Source organism: Molothrus aeneus, chromosome 12 (genome assembly GCF_037042795.1).
Source record: "Molothrus aeneus isolate 106 chromosome 12, BPBGC_Maene_1.0, whole genome shotgun sequence".
Classification (NCBI taxonomy): Eukaryota; Metazoa; Chordata; class Aves; order Passeriformes; family Icteridae; genus Molothrus; species Molothrus aeneus.
The window spans coordinates 12,179,576-12,200,777 of record NC_089657.1 but is presented as its reverse complement, the minus strand read 5'-3'; the positions used below and the strand labels follow the sequence as shown (position 1 = coordinate 12,200,777).

The 21,202-nt window shown below is 44.4% G+C and overlaps 1 protein-coding gene across 2 annotated transcripts in view; it reads left to right on the top strand.

Moving 5' to 3' along the window:
* The window catches only part of FLNB (filamin B), a 71,014-nt gene that overhangs the window by 35,167 nt on the left and 14,645 nt on the right, over nucleotides 1–21,202 (top strand). Inside the window, exons 10-32 of one of the 2 annotated variants that reach the window (XM_066558441.1) lie at nucleotides 248–374; nucleotides 911–1,047; nucleotides 1,419–1,612; nucleotides 1,932–2,045; nucleotides 2,545–2,688; nucleotides 3,025–3,148; nucleotides 3,400–3,560; nucleotides 4,089–4,179; nucleotides 4,417–4,586; nucleotides 6,633–6,750; nucleotides 7,430–7,692; nucleotides 8,286–8,883; nucleotides 9,106–9,279; nucleotides 9,659–9,821; nucleotides 10,202–10,362; nucleotides 11,047–11,214; nucleotides 12,707–12,830; nucleotides 13,090–13,246; nucleotides 14,851–15,040; nucleotides 16,861–17,108; nucleotides 18,839–18,913; nucleotides 19,626–19,728; nucleotides 20,626–20,766. In XM_066558441.1, the coding sequence (XP_066414538.1) occupies nucleotides 248–374; nucleotides 911–1,047; nucleotides 1,419–1,612; nucleotides 1,932–2,045; nucleotides 2,545–2,688; nucleotides 3,025–3,148; nucleotides 3,400–3,560; nucleotides 4,089–4,179; nucleotides 4,417–4,586; nucleotides 6,633–6,750; nucleotides 7,430–7,692; nucleotides 8,286–8,883; nucleotides 9,106–9,279; nucleotides 9,659–9,821; nucleotides 10,202–10,362; nucleotides 11,047–11,214; nucleotides 12,707–12,830; nucleotides 13,090–13,246; nucleotides 14,851–15,040; nucleotides 16,861–17,108; nucleotides 18,839–18,913; nucleotides 19,626–19,728; nucleotides 20,626–20,766 (3,945 nt within the window). The remainder of the gene's footprint in view (nucleotides 1–247; nucleotides 375–910; nucleotides 1,048–1,418; nucleotides 1,613–1,931; nucleotides 2,046–2,544; nucleotides 2,689–3,024; nucleotides 3,149–3,399; nucleotides 3,561–4,088; nucleotides 4,180–4,416; nucleotides 4,587–6,632; nucleotides 6,751–7,429; nucleotides 7,693–8,285; nucleotides 8,884–9,105; nucleotides 9,280–9,658; nucleotides 9,822–10,201; nucleotides 10,363–11,046; nucleotides 11,215–12,706; nucleotides 12,831–13,089; nucleotides 13,247–14,850; nucleotides 15,041–16,860; nucleotides 17,109–18,838; nucleotides 18,914–19,625; nucleotides 19,729–20,625; nucleotides 20,767–21,202) is intronic. The other variant, XM_066558442.1, reaches the window with a different exon arrangement.

Sequence of the window (21,202 nt, the reverse complement as noted above, 5' to 3'; positions counted from 1 at the left end):
ACACAAGGGAACTTATTAAGTCTGGTAACTTAAAATACTTTCTGCTGTATTTCTTCTGGAAGTGTTTGCTGTCTTTGTCCTAGAGGGCACGTAGAACTAACTTCCCTTATAACCTGACCTTTTTTTTTCTGGTGGAAGAAATTTATTCTTGCAAGCTAAAATAAATACTAGAAAACATGAACTTGTCTGAGTAATTGAAAGCAGGATGGAAACTGTTAAGTTCAATGCTGAATTGATCTTTCAACAGAGGGCTTGGAGGAGTTGGTGAAACAAAAAGGCTTTATGGATGGTATATATGCATTTGAATATTATCCAGCCACACCAGGGAAGTACGTTGTCACAATTACATGGGGTGGGCAAAACATCCCAAAAAGGTGAGTCAAAAGTAGCTTTTGGGGCATTTTTATGTCCTTCAGTGGGTTGTATAGTTGGTGGGCTTTTAAAGCAGCGCTGATCTTTGAAAAGAAGCACTGGGGAGACAAGTTAGTGGCAAATTGTGGTTGTAACTTTATTTTTAACAGCCTGGTTTTGGGCTTCAGCAGCTTGACAAAGCTCTGAAGGGTGATTTGTGTCAGTCTTTCTAACGCAAAATCATGACTAAAAAAACCTAATAAAACATCGTGGGTGATGCAGCTTGGACTTTGCTGTAAGATTTTGAAGGACTCTTGTTTCAGTGTCCACAGCTATAGCAAGCAGAGCAAGTATTTGACACTCAGGATTTGTGGTGGAAGGTGGTGATGGGTTGGAGGACATCTCTGCTAGAAAAACACTGCTGGGCACTGTGCCACCACATGATAGCATCTATTAATTTGGCAAATTCAATGTAGACCCTCATTAAAATGCCTGGGGAAAAACATAGATGCTGTGTTTGTCCCCGTTTCTAATTCCATGCTTTGTTTTTCTCTGATAGCCCCTTTGAGATTCAGGTGGGTCATGAAGCAGGTCCTCAGAAAGTGCGAGCTTGGGGGCCAGGACTGCACGAGGGAGTTGTGGGCAAGTCGGCTGACTTTGTGGTCGAGTCCATTGGCACAGAAGTTGGCTCTCTGGGTATGTTACTTGACTGAGTTTCCCTGAAATATTTGGATCTTGCAATGCCAGCAGTGAACTCACGAGAAACAATAGGTTTCCCAACAGTAGAAACCATGTCTGTAAGACATTATGGTCTAAACACTAACATCTATAGAGTATCAAAGGCACGTCCTAGAGACAGGAGTGTGTGTGAGGGAGAGTGTTAATCTGTGGTTTTGTGGGATGACATCCAGAAGGGAATGATGGATGGATGATCTCCTGTATTGCTGAAGAAGGGTGACTGAGAGATCAGGCATGTTTAAGGCTAACAAAAAGCTATTTGTGGAAGTGGTGTTAAGTTAGCGGCCACCACAAACCCAACATGAGGAACCTACTTGTTCCTTTTTCAGGCTTTGCAATAGAAGGCCCTTCTCAGGCTAAAATTGAGTGTGATGACAAGAATGATGGCTCATGTGATGTGAAGTATTGGCCCAAAGAGCCTGGTGAATATGCTGTGCACATCATGTGTGATGATGAGGACATAAAAGACAGCCCTTACATGGCCTTCATTCGCCCGGCTTCAGGAGACTTCAACGCGGATAAGGTGAGGCACAGGAGTTCACCCATAGCACAGCATGTCTTGGATGTAACTCCAGTAGAGATGTTTCTAAAGGATTCTGGTAGCAGACCCTTAAACTGCCTCTGCTTAAAGCTCTGAATTTGCCAAGATACTACCCAGCCAGATACTCCTCAGCTTTTTTGAATAATACTGTTGTGGTTTTGATTTAATGTAATGAAAACTTGCTGAAGTAGTATCACATGCTTCATGGGGTTTGTGGAGGGGGCAGGTCTTCATACATAAATCACTTAGTGTTGTTTCTCTTTCTGAATTGCAAACTGATATTCTTGAGGTGCTCTTTTAGGTGAAGGCTTATGGCCCGGGCTTGGAGAGGACTGGCTGTATAGTGAACAATCCTGCTGAGTTCACAGTTGAAACCAAGGATGCTGGGAAAGCACCTCTGAAGATGTATGCACAGGTAAAAACCCAAAGGCAGCTGTGTGAAACTGCAGCAAAAGGACTTTAATACTGTTTAGAAAAATGCCTTAAGTATTCCTACTCACTTACACACCACTTAATTCTGGGCATGTGTAATTCAAGTCAAAGCTCTGTGCTTTGATCTGTGTAATGTAGTCAGGCAACAACTGAAGACCAAGTGACTGCTCTGAAGTAAATGGCTTTGCTTTCTTACTTGGAAGCAAAGCCAAGTGTAATTTCCTTGAGTTGTCATTTGGAAGCACTTAAGTGTCTCTGAGCCTGTGAATTTTCTATGTGTTGTAGGATGGTGTATGAATGAGCAAGTGTTAGATGAGGAAGACTTGCAGGAGTGTAAATTGCATGTTTCTTCAGTATTTCTGAATTGCATTTCTGGAAAAAAAACCAAAAAACTGACACATTCTGGAACAGTCTTGAGCTGTTCAAACCATGCAAACATTTTTGAAGCACCTGAACCTTCTGCTTGTATTACTGCTTTTTAGGATGGAGAAGGAAACCCTATTGATATCCAGATAAAGAGCAAGCCTGATGGTGTGTTTGCCTGCTCCTACGTGCCGGTTAAACCAATCAAACATACAATTTCTGTTGTCTGGGGAGGAGCCAATGTGCCCAACAGCCCATTTAGGGTAAGTACCGAGATGAATAGATATTAGTTATGGTCAAATAGGACATGGGTGCTCACAACTACTTGTTAGTACAACTAGGATGATAAACCCCTTCTGTGGACTTCAAGGAGGTGTGTCCTTCTGCTTCATTTTTTTAGAAACCTATCCACTTGTATACATCTTTCTGTTTTTACAAGCTCATGTGGTGGTCTCCTATCAGCCCAGCTGCAGCCTGAGTGATTTGGGGCCATTCATTTGTGTCTGTTATCCTGTAGCTCCTCTCCAAGCAATGCTCTGACTTGGCTGTGATCTCAAGTGTAACAGATGTGTGATTCTGACCCTTGTGAATTTGTGTAGGTCCTTATAGGTCAAGGGAGTCATCCTCAGAAAGTCAAAGTGTTTGGACCTGGTGTGGAGAGGACTGGCCTGAAGGCAAGTGAGCCAACCCACTTCACTGTGGACTGCACAGATGCAGGAGAAGGTAAAAGCAGGCTGGGCTATTCTGCGGTATTAGAATCACAGGTCATGCAAGGAGGGGATAATGTACTGTTCCATGCTGGTTTTCCTTATTTAGTGGAAAAACCTTGGGAAGCAGAACATTGCAGTGAAGTGATCTGATCTGTTACATTAGTTAACATGGTGACTCAGACAGATAGAAGTGGGAATGGTCTGGCTGTTTGGCTGGCAGTGTCTGTGCTGTCCAGTAGCAAAACCTCCACTTGCTTTTCCTAGGTGATGTCAGTGTTGGAATTAAGTGTGATGCTCGTGTGGTCAGCAGTGAGGAAGAGGACATCGATTTCGACATCATCCACAATGCTAATGATACATTCACAGTGAAATACTCACCACCTGCTGCTGGGCGCTACACCATTAAAGTGCTTTTTGCAGGAGAGGTTTGTAATCTTCATTTTGCAGCCTGATTTTTCAAGAATCTGTTTCTCTGCTCTTTGATCATCATGCATTTGCCAGTTCACAGCTGGCTCTTTCTACATCAGCTCACATGCACTTGGTTTGGTTGTTGTTTCTATAGCAATGTAAAAAATGGAAATTTCTTTTGTAATAATGGCATGTATGCAAGTGAGAGGAATTGGTTGGGGACAATGTGCTGGTCTGGCATAATGAATGTGGTCTCCATGGTGGGGTAAGGCTGCCTTCTGAAGTGTCTAAAAAACCTAAGTGTCTTCTCAAGGAAAATAGGGGAAAAAATTTTCCTTAAAAATAAAAAACCGATAGAGAAACTTCCAGCTGTTAACTTTGCCCTGTATTTTGAGTTATACTAATCAGTTAGGCAATGTTTAAGTAAGGTGAAATTTTACTCAAGATGCTGGAATTAGAGCAGAATAATCTTAAAACTATTATCTGTTTAATTTTGGCTAGTGAAGAGTGACCTGCTTACTTTTGGAGTTGTGTTTCTGTTGCAGGAAATTCCTGCCAGCCCATTCAGAGTTAAGGTGGACCCCTCACACGATGCCAGCAAAGTGAAAGCTGAAGGACCTGGGCTGAACAAAACTGGTGAGAGCTGGGTTCATGTAGTGTGACTAATGCTGGATCCTGAGGAGCTGTTGCAGGATGGTCGCAGCCTGGCTGAGCATTGCTGGGATATAGTAGCAGGGTGGGGTGTCAGGCAGTTGCAAACAATGCCTTTCCCTTGATATTTTGCTTGGCTGGGCTTTATTGGTACTGAATGCTTCTTGTGGAGAGTTTCTCTGTGTGAGCTGTGTGTAAATAAGAATCAACATTTTTCTTCAGGTGTGGAAAGTGGCAAACCAACACACTTCACTGTGTTCACCAAGGGAGCTGGAAAAGCACCACTGGATGTGCAGTTCAGCAGCTCAGTGCCAGGAGAGGCAGTGATGGATCTGGATATCATTGACAACTATGACTATTCCCACACTATTAGGTACACGCCCATACAGCAGGTATGTCCAACTCCTGTAGTGGTACAGGAGTGAGCAACTTGTGTTGCTGTAGTGCAGTGACCTCCCTACCTAGTGCAAAGTGGAAAAAGCAGAAAAAACTTGCCAGGGTCTCTTGTTCCCCAGAATCCCTAATGCCTGCAGTACAGTGGGAGTTGGAAAGCAGTAATGCAGTTTTTCTGGTGTAGTTATTGATAGCTTGCCACTGTTTTCTTTTCTATGGCAAGGAGAGATACTGATGCAGTAGCACACAGCTCACATCATCATTCTATACCTTATCAGTTGAAGAAGGAAGGTGGCAAACCTTCCCAGACTCCCCAGTGGAGCTGACTGCTGCCCCAGCTGCTGCAGTCCTGCAGAGCTGAGGTTGTGGTGTGCTGCCTGTCAGCTGCTGGTGTCAAAGGAGCTGGAGTGCAAACCAGAGCAGGGACAAAAGAAGAGTTTGGGTGAAGCTGCACTACTTCCCAGTAGGCAAGTGATGAAGTTGGTGCCTTTCTAGCAGCACCATTAAAGAGCTGAAAGTGGAAGCTCCTAATAACTAGAAGTATTTTTCCTTACACTGTACTTGTATGTTTGTAAAGGGCCACTAAACACCAGAATGCAAAATCTCGTATTTCTGAGGATATAGGTGCTCTGGTGCTGAGATGAAAGTGTTTTGCTACTCTTGTTCTCCTGAACGACCAAATGAACTACTAGGTCATCTGCCCCAGTTTCCTTGAGTTGGAGCTATGTAAAAGTGAACTGATAAGGAAAACTGCAGTATTATTTAACTGATAATGCTGGTTCAGAGTTCTTGGAAGAACCGTAGAGCTAACGTTTGTTTTTTGATAAAGCAGTTGCATGATCTCAGGTTGTGGCTGGCATGCCTGTTTGGAGAGGCTTTGGCTTGTTTAGTCAGGCTTGGTATGCAGAAGGGAGCACTCCTCTGTACTCTATGTCTCCATGTGTTCATGAGCAGTACCAGATTTCTGTGCTTCACCTGAAAATCACTGGTGAAACAAGCCAGGATGCCCAAACCAGGTTTTCCACTTGGGTCTTCCAACTGGAGAAGTACCATGGGTCATGGAAGTGCTGTGGGCTTACAAGAGATGCTCATGCATAGCAGTGGCAGGAGAGCAGTGGTTAAGAGATGAAAATAGACTGCTCAGTAATTAGAGTAGCCTTGTTGTCCCTCCATGCTGTGAGCACATAGGTCTTTCCTGGACCCTGTCCTTGGGTTCCTAAGCAGTAGCTTATGAATGAGACTGTGGACTCCTCAGAGCAGGGGAAGGATGGAATAGGTAGTTAAATTCCTGAGGGACAGTGTCAGTTGCAGAGCAGCCTTATTTTAATGCTGTTTATTTGGTCTTATCTATCTCGTGGTGTTGCTACAGCTACCCGTGTATGTGTTTTCTAAAAACAACCAAAAATAATCATGGAAGCTATTCACTAGCTTGCATGAAACATCCATGATTATTTCACTTGGGAGCAGAACCAGCCAAGAGTGAAAAGTAAGCAAACAGTGAATATAGCTAAAATATGGACTGCGGTAGGATAGAATAAAAGGAACACACATCATGGGCTGGAGCTTGCTGTGGCTGTGCAGCATTCCAGCCAAAATACACAAGAGCATTAATCTTTCTGACTTGTAGAGCTTAAACCCCTGGTATTTCAGATGCTGTAATAATATGGCCTCTTTGCAGTCTTAGCTTTGGCCTCTCCATTTGGTGGAAGGGGATACCTGGTCTGGAGCAGTGGGACATTCATTCAGCTGTCAGGTCTGAGCACCAGGGGGGGGTGGGAGCCAGCCTGAGCTGGAGGCTTTGCCAGGAAGCTTGAATATAGTCTAATTAAATGTTGGAAACAACTGTCTTTTTTGCTCTTCCTGTATTAAATAAAAATCATTTAGTAGTTAGGAGGGCTGCAGTGGTGTGAGCTTTAGTGTCCATAAACCAGAAAGTTTGGCTGTGGCCAGATAAAATAGATTAGTTGATGTGGTTATGTACTGCTTTGGTGTTGCTGTGTCTGTGTGAAGTGAGGAACTGAACTAACATGTAAATTCTCCACTAGGGTCCAATGAAGGTTCTGGTAACTTACGGTGGTGATCCTATCCCTAAAAGCCCTTTCACAGTGGGTGTTGCTGCTCCTCTAGACCTAAGCAAAGTTATAGTCAATGGACTTGAAAACAGTAAGTACCTGTGGGCTGGAAGCCTCTGAAGGGTCTTGGGAGTCTGGGTGATAGCCAACATGTCCTGCTGGAACAGGAGAAGGCAAAACAAATCTCCTTTTTAACTTGCTACAGCTGAGGATCAACCAGCTCCAAACTTATTTAGGTGGTCCTCTTGAAGGCAGAATTTCAATTTAGATTTCTTTATTTTTTTCTTTTTTTGCTAAGATTACATAGAAATGTGGAGAAAACATGTGTTTGGGGTTTGGTTGTTTGTGGTGAACAGAGCACTCGCTGATGAAATCTGTTTCCCTGATGGCTAGATGACCATTCAAATGTATCAAACTCTTACAATGCATGGTGTCATTCATACAGTCTTTTTGTTTTCCAAATGTGGAAGAACTTTTAAGGCTGTGAGATATTGTTGCTTTCCTGAAATGAGCCTCTCTCTGATACTGTCAGACCACACCTTAGAGGCTTGTTTTCCCCTGTAGCTTTGTAATGTCAATTAATCAAAGCATTTGGTTTTGGTTGGGTTTTTTTTGTTGTTTGGCTTGGGAGGGTTTTTTGCCTACAGAGGTATGCAGACTGGGTAGGGCTCTGCCAGTACCTGCTCCCTCAGTGATGTGTGCATGGGAGACTCCTTGGAGCGCTGTCTGATGTTAAGTAAGTAATGTAATATGGGTTTTGTCTTTTTCAGGAGTGGAAGTAGGGAAGGATCAGGAATTTGTAATTGATACCAAAGGAGCTGGTGGGCAAGGTAAACTGGAGGTTAATATTTCCAGTCCTACGAGGAAAGCTGTGCCATGTCTGGTGGAGCCAGTTCTGGGCAAGGAGTGCAGCACTGCAAAATACATCCCACGGGAAGAAGGACTGTATGTGGTGGATGTAAGTTATGATGGCAACCCAATCCCAGGGAGCCCCTACACTGTGGAGGCCACATTACCCCCAGACCCTTCCAAGGTGAGTGAATAGAATAGGGCTGTAACAGCAACTGATACCTGAATTGTGGGCTACTGCATGAGACTTGGCTTGATCTTGGCCAAAACATACCCAGGAACATCCTTACTCAGAGTGCTCAGTAATTCTTTCTGCAGCCTCTGTGACTTGTAGAATTCATTCCTGTAACACTGTATTTGATAAAAATGTTGAACTAATCAAAAATATGGCAAATGTCCTGCATAATGTAGCAAATTTAGCTATCAGTCCTAATTTAATAGAAGTCTGTCTGATAAGCATCTCTCATGTATTAAGACCAGGAAATATATTTCAAGAAAAACATGTGTACAGCTATCAAATACTTTAACATTTCCACTTTTTATTTCCCATGGCTGTATAAAAACAGCTATGATGAGATTATAAATATCCTTGCCTCCTCTTTGGAGAAGTACCAGCTTTACAGTAAAATGTAGGGCTGAGTGGCAAAGGAGACAGTGCCTTTGTGTATTTTTAAGAGCCTGTAAATCGAGTCCCACATACAAACAAGTCTAACTAGGAAAGTCTTCTGGTGGTAACATGGAAAAGGCCATTTAGCTCAACTGCATATTCTCTTCTAGGTAAAAGCTCATGGTCCAGGTCTTCGAGGGGGCCTTGTTGGGAAACCAGCCCAATTTACAATAGATACCAAAGGGGCAGGAACTGGAGGTTTGGGTTTGACAGTGGAAGGCCCGTGTGAAGCTAAAATTGAATGTTCGGACAACGGCGATGGAACCTGCTCTGTCTCCTACCTGCCCACAAAGCCTGGAGAGTATTTTGTAAACATCCTCTTTGAAGAAGTTCACATTCCTGGTTCACCCTTTAAGGCAGATATAGAAATGCCGTTTGATGTCTCTAAAGTCATTGCCACAGGCCCAGGTCTGGAGCGTGGTAAAGTAGGCGAGGCAGGGCTGCTGAATGTCGACTGCACAGAGGCAGGGCCCGGGGACCTGAGGGTGGACATGGTGTCAGATACTGGCTCCAAAGCAGAGGTGCGGATCGATGATAACAAAGACGGGACCTATGTCGTTACCTACGTGCCGCTCTCAGCTGGCATGTACACAATCAAGATGAGATACGGAGGAGAGCAAGTGCCTAAATTCCCAGCCCGGGTCAAAGTGGAGCCAGCTGTGGACACAAGCAGAGTTAAAGTGTTTGGGCCAGGAGTCGAAGGAAAAGGTGAGACTAACTGTTGTTATCGGAATGTGTGGGACTTGCAGTCCTTTCCATGTATTCTAAATGTTGAAAGTTCTAAAAGCTGTGCGTGTTTCCATGGTGATCCTTGGACAGACAGGAGTCTCATGTTCCCAAACAAGTTGTTTATCATGCTGCTTCACCAAATGTTTTGTTGTTGGAATATATTGCACTTCTTGAAGTGACTCTTCAAAACATTTCCTGTAGATGTCTTCCGAGAAGCTACAACTGAATTCACTGTGGATGCTCGACCTCTAACGAAGGCTGGTGGCGAGCACATCAGGACACAGATCACGAGCCCCTCTGGCTCCCGCACAGACTGTCTCATCCAAGACAATGCAGATGGAACATATTTAGTGGAGTACACGCCATTTGAAAAGGGTAACCTCGGGGCTTGTTTTCTTTTACTTGAAAGGGGAAAACCAAGAGCAAGCAGCTCTTCTACCACTTTCATTTGGCAAACCCCTGAGGTCTGCCAGTAACTTGTTGGCATCTTTGCAAGAGGTCTGCCAGCAGAGGAACTAATTCTGCAGGAAGTAGCTCTATTTTAACTTGAAGAACTGGCTTTTATGGTAACTTGTCTTTAGAAGAACAGTTTGTAGATGGAATCTCAGTTACAAAACATTTGTGAAGTCTTCTGAAATGCATGAAGCAACTCTTATCTATATACTGACATTTAAGTTCTGTAGCATCTTGTAGAGCTATGTTAAGTCATGAGCATTTTTAGGAAATTCAGGAGATGTTTGCCTCTTTTTAACAGGTCCACACGCAGTCAGCGTGACATATGATGGTGTGCCTGTGCCAAATAGTCCCTTCAGAGTGAATGTCACAGAGGGCTGCCATCCATCGCGTGTGAAGGCACAAGGACCTGGACTTACAGAAGCTTTCACAAATCAGCCCAATGCCTTTTCAGTTGTCACCAGGTGATGGGGCCTGTTTGATCTTGAAGGAATATTGGTGGAGGGGGAGGACTGTAGTGGTGTGTGCAACGCAGGATGCTAAACTCAGTACAAATATTTATAAAAAGGCCAAGCCGTGTCCAGCTGATGACTGTGTGCTACCTCATCATCTACTCTGCAAACATTTGACATTAGGGGTTGATAGTTACTGAGAAGAAAATTCTAGGAAAATTTGAGTGAGGCAGTGCTGAACAGCTTTGCGTAGCAGCACATGCTGAAGGCTGAACATTGGAAGTCAGGATACCACATTTCCAAAAAGGATGAAAATGCAGCCAGAGCATGTGAAGGCTACAAAGCTGCTTTAGAAGCAGGTGATTCTAACAATATGTGTTTCTGTCTTGCAGAGGGGCAGGAATTGGTGGCCTTGGAATAACTGTTGAAGGACCTTCAGAATCTAAAATTAGCTGTAAAGATAACAAAGATGGGAGCTGCAGTGCCGAGTATATTCCTTATGTTCCGGGAGATTATGATGTTAACATCACGTATGGGGGAGAGCATATTCCTGGTAAGAGCTCTTGCTCAGGCCTTTCAGAAGAGGGATGAAGTCAAACTGTGGACTCAGAGTTCTCAGTTGGCTGCATCTCCCTTGTGCCGTGGGATGTTATGTGATTTTGGCTTTCTGCTTTTCCTCAGAATTCAGGCAGAAAAGGCAGTGGCATTTTGCTCAGATGGGTACAGATGAGTGGAAGAGGAAAAGGGATACTAACCCTTGACAAATAACTGGTGTCATATTCAAGTGGTGTGTAATGCTTTAGGTTATGGAAAATAGCCCTTTGGTATGTGGTTGCATTAAAGATCCTGCTCTACAGTAAGAGGGGATGTTTCCTGTTGTTCCCATTCTCTTTGTTGACATACTGAATACAGTAAGATATAAGGAAATAGATTGCCTCCATGATGCTTCATTTGCACTTCTGGTTTCTTTCATGTTTGTTTTTTTTCCTGAGGTGTGAGAAGTAGATAGGTCACAGATGGTTGACACCAATTCTGTGAAACTGTAGAGGCACCATCATTACACTTCTGGTTTTTGCAGAAGCAGAGGGATAGTGTGGAGGCTGTGGGGTTGTAATTCCTGCCTGCAACAGAGGAATAGTAATAAAAAAAACCTAAGGAAAGGTAGAGAAAGAAGACCTTTTTTTTCTCTGTTACTGTTAACCTTGTAGTGTTTAACACTTACCATGTCAACTTCCAGGCAGTCCTTTCAAGGTTCCTGTGAAGGATGTTGTGGATCCCAGCAAGGTGAAGATAGCAGGACCAGGTCTGGGTACAGCTGTTCGAGCCAAAATCCCCCAGTCCTTCACTGTGGACACCAGCAAGGCAGGAATAGCACCTCTTGAAGTGGTGGTGACAGGACCCAGAGGTAAGAACCAAAGTATTCCATTTGGCTGTGCCCATATCTGTGTTTGGGCAGGTAACATGGTTCTGGCCCATCCTGCAAAGGTGGCGATGCCACTTGAATGAGCATTTCCCCCTGTTCCTGTTCATCTGTCATGTGCCCCTTGGCAGCTGACCCACATCATGCTGTGACAGAGAGCTGTGTCCTAGGTAGTGCTGCTTTGGACAGAGTCTTTGGTGGCTTTAGCCTAATCTTCAGGGCTGGGAGAAGTGATGTGTAACCATCACCGGTGAACAATTGTGTGTTAAGTTTTAGATATCAAAAAGTAAATCCAAAATCTAACATGTGAACAGTGACTTGGGAAACCTGGGTCAGTGGATTGCAGGAGTCTCTGAATAATGGTGAAATTGCTCAGTGGCCCCCAAAGAACAGCAAGGCCCTTCAAGTGATGGCATTAATGGTGTTTGCATTAACCTAGAAAGCCATGTCTCAGTGGCAGAGTATCTTGTCAGTGAGTACCTGCTGGCTGCAAGTCTCACCTTGCTGGGAGGTGAGAGCTGCCCCCCCACTGGAGTGTCAGTCTTGCTGTGCAGGTGCCCTGCAGGTAACACTTGTTTAATTCTAGCGGATGAGACGGATTCCCAGGGATGGCGCTCCCCATTGAAAGCAATTTCGGATTTCTTTAAAGGTGGTCCAAAGGGTGACACTGAGACAGGTTTGAACTCTCGCTAACTACTGGCAGTTTTGGTTCTTGGAAATCCGGTTGGCAGCAGCAAGAATCATCTGCAGGAGGGAGTGGGAAACCCAACGGTGTTGCTTTTAGGCTGTGCATGGCAGCTATATACATTTCTTTTGTGCTTGCTTTACCACTAATCCTTTCTGTGTTTTAAAGCCAACTTGTAATTGTAGACTGCTTTGTGTGTTGATCTGAACTGATATGTCACATAATCTTTGTAGATTTAACTTAATGCAAATTGAAATAATTGATCCTGCTTTCTTAGGTCTTTGGCAGCTTGCAGGGTGTTCTTGCCTAGGCAGCAAGCCTGCCTTTCTAAACACCTGATTGTGAAAGACAGCTGGTGAATGCTGTACACCAACTGGCTTTAGAGCTCAATTCTGTGCAATGAATCCCAATAATACGAAGTAATCTTGTAAATGACAGTACAGACAATTATAAGCATTACTCATTTTCTGTCTTGAAAGATCTTCAATGCACCTTTAGCAATTGCTCTTGACCTGGACTGTACCAAAAGGCAGATCTTTCTGCAGTATTTTCATGCTAGCTTTTGTTTACAGCAAGAAGATGGGAGCCCAGACAGCAGTGGATAAAAAAATCTATCTCAAGTCAATGGCTTTGAATGTAAAATAAGGGAAGCTGATCATTGATCCATGCCTGTTGCTTTCATCAAAAAAAAAAATTGAAATTTGTTATAAATGAGCAGTCCATACTTTAGCTTTGTGCAGCAAATGACTATTTTAATAGCATAGCTGAGAAAAAAATGTATTGCTTTTTTAGGAGTTGTGGGACCTGTTAATGTGGTAGACAATGGAGATGGCACCCACACGGTGGTGTACACCCCTATGCAGGAGGGACCCTACATGATCACTGTCAAATACGCTGATGAAGAGATTCCTCGAAGGTAAGGTGATAAGAGAAACTTTGCAGAACTGGAGATTTAACAATCCAGTGGTGTTCTCCCAGCACATAAGCACCATTTACAGGCTGGCTGTGGGCCTTTTTATTTAACCAGTGCAGCTTCTTGCATGACTTTGGGGTTCAGTGGTGTTTTGAGCCCACTGCACCTGCAGCAGACAGTGTAAGAGGCCTGGATAGCATGTACTGCAGCAGCTATCAGCCATTGACTTGGGAGGAGGGAAAATAATGGGTTGCTCTTTTAGTCCCTTCAAGGTGAAGGTGCTTCCTACATACGATGCCAGTAAGGTGACAGCAAGTGGTCCAGGGCTCAGTTCCTATGGCATTCTAGCCAGCCTGCCTGTGGAGTTTGCTGTGGATGCTAAGGATGCTGGGCAGGGACTTCTGGCTGTACAGATCACGGTAAGTAACAAAACCAAGCAGGACAGGAAACATGTTTTCTAGGTGGGCATGAGTCTCTCCTTTTAGAATTGTCCACAGCTTCATCCTAACATACCCAATGTCCTGGAGACTGGGCTGCTGACTGGACACTAAGCTCTGGTACAGCAAAGTCTTGCACTCTGCATTTGTGAAGCTCTTGAGAGTGCTTTTGTGAAACTTCTGTCTTAAAATCATCAGATATACTCTGTTTGGCTCTTGCCTAACCTTACACTCTGCAAATGCCCAAAATGAGATAAGTAATTTCTTGTAAGATTATGGAAATACTGGCATTTGAAATGGAGGCAGTCTTCTAACAGAGTTCAGCAAGGCCGTGAGATAACAACAACTCTGAGCATCACATTATGATAAATTCGATCACACATCTCCCTCAAGGTTGCCAGACATCATAAGCTGCTTAAGGAGATACTGCAGGAATGTTTTGGTTTATCTTTGTTACTACTCTTTCCAAAGTGTCTGGTGCCTGGACTCTGTGGCCTCAGTGAAAAGGTGTCTGGTTAGTGGACCATAGAGCACATAGCTGAGCTCTGGCATGCCTAGGTCATGGTATGCCTGGTTGTACTTGCCCTTCTGCATTCTTGCTCCTGTCCTGTCTCAATGCCTGCTCAGGTGTACCAAAGCAGTTGCCATTAATTCTGGTGTGCAGGTGTGCTCTTAAAGGATCCAAAATGCTTATCAGAGCTCCCAGCCTTGCTGGGGCTTTGAAGATCAAGTTCTACAAGTCCTTTATGGTAGAAGTGCATTAGGTGATCCTTCTGGCAGCATTTGTTTTCTTCTTATTCTGATCTGTTGAACATCAGATGTTTCACAAGCCTTCCTGAAAGAAGTAAGCTCTTTCGTGCTGTGCCTAAAATCTCAAGTCCTTTGCAGCTCATACTGTACCCCAGGCAGCATTAAGTCATAAAATACAAAATTGAGTCAACATGTGATTCCCTATAAGCAGGCTTGGAAGACTTTCTAAAATGCTTTGTGCTTTGCAGCTGATGAGAAATGGTAGTTGAAGGGGCTGCATAGACCTGCTTTTAACTGTAGACTTTGCAGTGTGCCAGCAGCTGAATGCCTCATGCAGGAGGGCTGATAGCAAACCCCAGTAATGCTTCCCCCTGCCCTCAGACCTTTCAGGGAGCAGCTGCCCAAGGCTACCTGATGCTTACTCAGGACAGAGCTACACAGTGTGACTGCCCATTTGTGCCTCAGGGAACAGGGAAATGTTCTTAATTTCCAACAGCAGTATGACAGTGAAGTGTGAACGTCTTACAATTAATATAAAGTTCATTAAAATGGCTTGCTGGTTTTATAAACATTCTCATATCAACCAAAGAGTAGTTAATGATATTTCTGATGATTTTATGGTTTGATGTGGATTTTATGTGGTTTGATATCTTTCTGCTCCTAATACTCTGTTCTTGTTACAAAGTCTTTGAGCAAAATATCTTTTAAACTTCAAAAAGCTGCAGTTCTTTGTCTGTTTGAGACCCACCTAAGTGTGGTTGTGAACAGATTTGATGTCCAGCTAAAGAAATTCAAAACCTTCATAGCGCTTAAATTTTCTGGTTTGCATTCCTCAGGACCAAGAGGGCAAACCCAAGAGAGTGGACATTCATGACAACAAGGATGGCACTTACACAGTCACCTATGTCCCTGACAAAACTGGCCGCTACACGATTGGCGTTAAGTATGGGGGAGATGATATCCCCGCCTCTCCCTACAGGATCCGGGCTTCTCCAGCTGGGGATGCCAGCAAGTGTTTGGCCACAGGTGAGTGTTGGACTCCTCTCTTTGCTGTTGTTTGTTGTGGGTGTAAGGCTGCCCTCTGAACATGGTACAGTAGATGTGATGAGTGTAGAAGACATGCTTGAGACACATGTAGTCTGGCTGCTCTTACAGAAGGGGTGTTCCTAAAGATGAAGAAGTTTCCACCCTGTGGGTGAGCAGGGATCTCTTGCAGCCTCTAACAAAATCTGTCAGACTGCCTGGGTTGTTATAAACAGCCAGATGCAACTGTCTGATGCTTATTTTGGCATCAGTAAATCTAGCTGAGAACTTAAGTGAGGTTGATTTAAAAATAACTCATATGTGTGTGTCCACTGCATCTTGTTCCTTGCACAGTGAGCATTCCAAGAAGCTTTTCATTGCAAGCTACAACAGAATTAATTCTGAGGATGTAAATAGCTGGTCATATGCAAAGCCTATTCAGGCTAGGTGTTATTAGTGAAGGTTTCTACTGCTTTTCTGTGTGGTCAAGATTGGCCTGGGTCTGAACAGGATTTTGGGAAGAAGAGAACCTAAAGATAAGATATTACTATGACTCAAAAAATCATTGCCTTGGTGTAGGGCTCTCCAGATTTTTTGCTGTAGGAGCACACAGGGTGTTCATCACGTGGCTTTGGGCTGGTCACTGTGGCGTGCTCCCACCTCCCAGGAGGCTGTGGCAGGGAGCAGAAGTGGCACAAACTAGTTACAAGAATACCACTGAACATTAAGTCCTTTGATTGTAGAATAAATAAATAAAGTAGGCAAGGCCAAATTCAACAGTGAAACTTAATCTGTTGTTGTAGACCTGTGAGAGTCTGTGGGCGTTGTGCTGGACCTGGGCATTGTGCAATTAAAGTGCGCCTGAAGCCTGTCCATAAGCTGGATGCTATCACGTTGTTTTAAACAGAAATAGATTTCTGACACAATGGAAGAAAAAAAGAGATATAATAAAAAAAAACAAGAGATATCATCAAAATTTGTTTAAAAGATGCCTTAATGGGTAAATTTGATACTCTTTGAAGTAACTCAAGTCACTAACTATTGAAAGTAACTGAGATGGAGATTACTGCCAGATGCCAGCTAAAATTTCCCATTTCCAAGAAGTGCTTCTGATTCACTGCTGTAAAGCTGAAATGCAATTACTGTAGGAGTAAGTGCTGGAATACTGCCAACATATTAAACCAGCAGGTTCATTGCCAGTTGAAAATGAGCCATTTACCTGGTAACAAGTGAGGATCAGAAGCAGGAGTACTCAATATGTACTACTGCAAATAAGACATAATAGTTCTCATTTAAACACAGTGTTCTTCAAGCTAGATCTGATTGCTTCAATTTTGGCATTGTTGCATGGTGTTCTTTTTTTGGGATGTGTGGCAGAACAGTGGAAAATCTTCTGTGGATAATGGTGGAGAACGTGTGCCATGGCTGCTACTGTGCCCTTTTATAGCTGCTTTCACAGAGAGGTTTGTGTTAAAGCAGTGCAGCCGAGTTGCTGGCAGAAGAAATTGCCTCTGGCTCTGCATAAAGGAGTAGGATGATAAGAGTATGGGTTAAGGCATTGCTTTCTTCAAACTTAGCTTTTTTCCTCTCTTCACATCCAGCCTCTCTGATTGCAGAGGAGAAGGAGAACTGGTAGCCAGCTCTAGCATACCACTGTGCTGACCAGTTGTACAAATGTCCCTTGTTCTACATCTGCTCCCAAAACCACATCTGTAGCTCCCTGGGACCAGTGCCTTGGTGCCATGTTCCCCAGGCACCTCACAGGCAGTCTGCCTGGGAAAACTGTCCTGTGAACACTTTCTGTAACTAAAATTGCCTTGTAGGTCCTGGAATTGCACCCACTGTGAAGACTGGTGAGGAGGTTGGTTTTGTGGTAGACGCCAAATCAGCAGGGAAGGGAAAAGTGACGTGTACCGTCCTCACGCCAGATGGGACAGAAGCTGAAGCAGATGTTGTTGAAAATGAGGATGGGACTTACGATATCTTCTACACTGCTGCCAAACCAGGGACCTATGTGATTTATGTCCGCTTTGGTGGGGTGGACATTCCCAACAGTCCTTTCACTGTCATGGTAAGCCAGTTCTGCTTAGCCACTTCTGCTCCAGAAGTACCCCCCACTCAAATCCCTGCTGCTGTGTTTTATTTAGCAATAGGTTAACTCTGTGTGTAAATGTTCAGATATTTATTAGGCTAGCAGGAGCTAATGAATCCTTGTTCCTTGCAGAGCTTGTTTTGAGCAGGCAATATGGTTAAGTGAAGTGGGATAAAAACCATCAGAGGATGAAGACTTGGCTTTTCGGAAGAAATTTGTTTTTCATTTCCTGACCAAGTAGTTCTTTTCCTAAATGATGTAAGGGTGGTTGTAATCAGCTTCTACAACTAATTATGTTGGCCATTGTCAGATACAGTGCTCTGCCTTCTCTGTCTCTCCCTTTTTATTAAGATGATCCCAAAATAAGGAACGGTCTACTGACAGATCCCAGGGAAGCAGACTGTTAGCTCACACTTAAAAATTATTTATAAGTGCTAGTCAAACTGTTATAGCCAAATTTTCCCTCCTTCTAATTATCTTCCTTCCTATGTGCAGTACTCCACATTTAGCAAACAATACCTCAGTCCCCTTAGAAGCAGACCAGGTGCCTCTCAGGGCTCACAGAAGCCCTTCTTGTGAAGAGCATCTCTCTGTGTTGGCAAAACAATTCTCAGTCTTGTAATCTCAGCCCAAGCAGCCTCTGGTGCATCTTGGTCCCTGAAATCACAGGACTGTACTGAGTCCAGATGGGGCTCACGGGCAAATCCCTGGGGCCAGCAACTCTGGCTCTTCCTACCTGTCATCCTGGCAGATTGCTGTGGGTGTCTGAAGAGTTCCTTGAGAGAAACGACTCCCTTGGTCACTGCTCAAGGTTCACCACAGGAAATGCCTCTCGAGGTCAGGGAGCCCAATCCTGGCCAGCCAAAATTCCCACTTCCTAGCTGACTGATACATTATGTGTTTGACTTGGGTGTCTCAGCTGGGGACAGAGAACACTGAAACAGCAGCATTTCTGTTTTGCATTGGTTTTCTTAGTGGAGTCCATCCATGCAGAAGTTTCCAGTGGGTTATTTCTTTAGGGTGGTTTGCAGTGGTGTAAATGGGCAGGAGGGACTGGGATGGCTGAGCCTGGGGGAGCTGCCTGCGTGGGTGTCAGTCCCAGCCACTCGTGTTGGGTTAATGTGAGAGATGGGAATTTGCAAGTCGTGCTCTTGGCACACTTGGTGAGGAGAGCGGCTGCGCCAGAGGAAAACACATTTGGTGCCTTGACAACGCAGTCCCAGCTATGAATCAGAAGAAAGGCTTTGCTGCTATGGCTGGCTGTGGGCTGGGTCATTCACCCAAGTGCATGAACCAGAGCAGCCTTCCCACAGCAGCCGGCTCCCCTGCCTCCCAGCTGGCATGTCATGCTGCACAGCACTCAGGGACTCCCATCTTAGGTTTAAACCTTTCCCTTCCCTCACTGCATCAGTCCCATCAGAAAGCAACTCTAATAGTCAATTCCACCAGTGTTCAGGCGCAGCTTTCCAAGCATGCAGCAATGCACGTACTGGCTTTGTCCCTTTGCTGTGCCACTGGTGGCTTCCTCCAGTGCCTGTGGATAAGGGCTGGATCCGGGTCTTTGCTATGGCAAGAGGACTGGGAGGGCTACACAGTGGGAGGAAGGTGTTGAACTGGAAGGAGCAGTGTGTTCTGAGCTGTGGAAGGTGGGAATGCCTCCGTGCCAGAATAACATCTAATAAAACTAACCTGCCTGTACCCCTGCCCAGGCTGTAGATGCAGATGATGTCGCCGCACAGTCGCAGGAGCCAGTGGGCGCTTCCCCGCCCGGATTCCGCCCTTGGGTACACAATTTTTACATTTTTCAGCTCCCCATCTGTGTTCCATTTCAGATGACAGCCTGCTTCTTGGGACTGCTTGATTGCTCTGGTCATTGTGTTCATTCTTTCTGTTTCATCAATTGTTTCAATTGTTCTTGGGATCCAGACCTTTTTTTTTTCTTTGCTGCTTGAAGGAAGTCTCCAAATAAACTCATGTAAACATGAAGAGGATCATTGCACCCACAGCTTCCACTTCTGAAATGTCTGCTGTTGGCAAAAGCACCCTGAGTGCACTGCTTTGTTTTCCCAGTAAAATCACAGTGTCTTGAGTTCAGAGTCGCATTGTGAAACTTGTTTCTTTTGTCCATTTTGTGTTGCAATCATTCTGCCCCATTTAAAAATCACTTTCTCTTCCAGGCCTTAAGCAACTAAATCCTTTCAGATGGAGCCACTTTGGGTCTTGTGTGCACTACATTGTCTTCCATCCCTTTGTGTTCCATTTTTATCTCTTCCTTTTTTCCAGCATGTCTTCCATTCCGCGCCGTGTTTGATTTGCTCTGCTCTGCGGTGTGGTGTTGTAAAGGAGAGCTTGGCCGGACACTGCTCTGGTGGAGCCCAGTCCTTGGCTGGCTGCAATAATCACACTCTCTTCTGCTTGTGCTTGCAGTGGAGTTGCTCAGTGCTCATTTGGCTCTACCAGCCCTTTTGAAGTGACCCATCTTTTTGCTTGCTTTAGGTTACAGAAGAAGCTTATGTCCCCGTTGGAGACATGAACGGCATGGGGTTCAGGCCCTTTGATATGGTTATCCCATTTGCTGTAAGGAAAGGAGAAATAACAGGTACCTGGAGTGCCTCTCAGGGAGATTCATGCTTTTTGTTAGTGTGTTTATCCATTTGCAGCTAACAGACTGGGTGGTCTAGACCACAATGTGTGTGGGAGGTTTGTATCCTGCCAGCAATATAGCTGTTTAATTTCACATTGAGTGGCACCCGCTGAGGATGAGTAGGATATGGCCCTTCAATGGTTTAAGTTAAGTGAGGGGATTCTTAGTGTGTTGCTGTGGCCTTCAGTGCTGGGCTGTGAGTTACTGCACTATAGGGCCTATTGATGCTTTTTCCCTTCGGGAGCAGCTACATGCATCCTTGATAAGCTCCATTATTTCTTTTCTGCAGATGCTATAAAGCAGTTAATTCTGCATTCCTATTACACATACCTTCTCCAAAGCAGGTGACCCCTCTTCTACAGGTCTGGGAGCTGAGAGCATTGCTCCAGTAGCACCCTGGTTGCACTAAGCTCCTACACACAAGACCTGTGTCCCCTCTGCCCTCTAGTTCAGCAATCCCAGCCCAAGCCCTGGCCTGTCTTAGCTTGAAGGAACAGTCAAACTTTCCTTTTCAAAAATGCAGCAGAAGAGGGAGCATCTTGCTACGAGGTAGATCAGTGCTTTTTATGCAGCTTGCTGTGAAAAGCTCTGTGGCTGCAGCAAACAGCCCTGCTTGTAGAGTTTGTAAGGTCACAGGACTGTTTGCCAGATGTCTACCACTGCCTTGTATTCATGTAGCTTAAGTAGAAAACATGTCTGGTTAGTGTTCCCATTAGTCTCCTATTTGTGCCTGTGGGTAAGGAATTTAACAATTTAGAATGCTTGTTTAAAATGGCTAGACAATTCTCTGTGGGTGGGAGAGGGGAAGCAGGCAGCTTCTCCTTCTGTAACTCCCATGGTGGCCTTTTGTAGGTGAAGTACACATGCCCTCTGGAAAGATGGATACACCAGATATCGTGGATAATAAAGATGGCACAGTAACAGTGAAATATGCTCCTACTGAGGTTGGGCTGCATGAAATGCACATAAAGTACATGGGAAATCACATCCCAGGTAAGTCTGACAAAGCAGGCAATGCAGATCTGATGGCAGAGTCCTGCTGATGCATCTGCTGCTCCCTGGTGAGGTTCTGTAGCTAAGTCATACATGCTGTGGAAAGATCTGCCCAGGATATTTTATCATTCAGCTGCCCTTTCTCTGCAAGCAGTCCAGAAAGAACTAAAGCAAAGGAGTAAATGCCAGCACAAATGAGCTTCCATTGTGGTTTAATAGTACCAGTCAGGCTTAAAATGGATTTTGGTTTTGGGAAAGCTAGCTTTTGTGGCATTTTATTATGAAGAAGAAACATACAATTTTCTAACTACTAGTTTTTCAGGTTGAAATTTACTGCCATGGTGCTCAACAAAACTACTGGTTACAGTGTGTGTTTATCCTTAAAACTGCATTGGCAAAAAATCTCAAAACTGTGGGTAGAACTGATTGGTTGAAA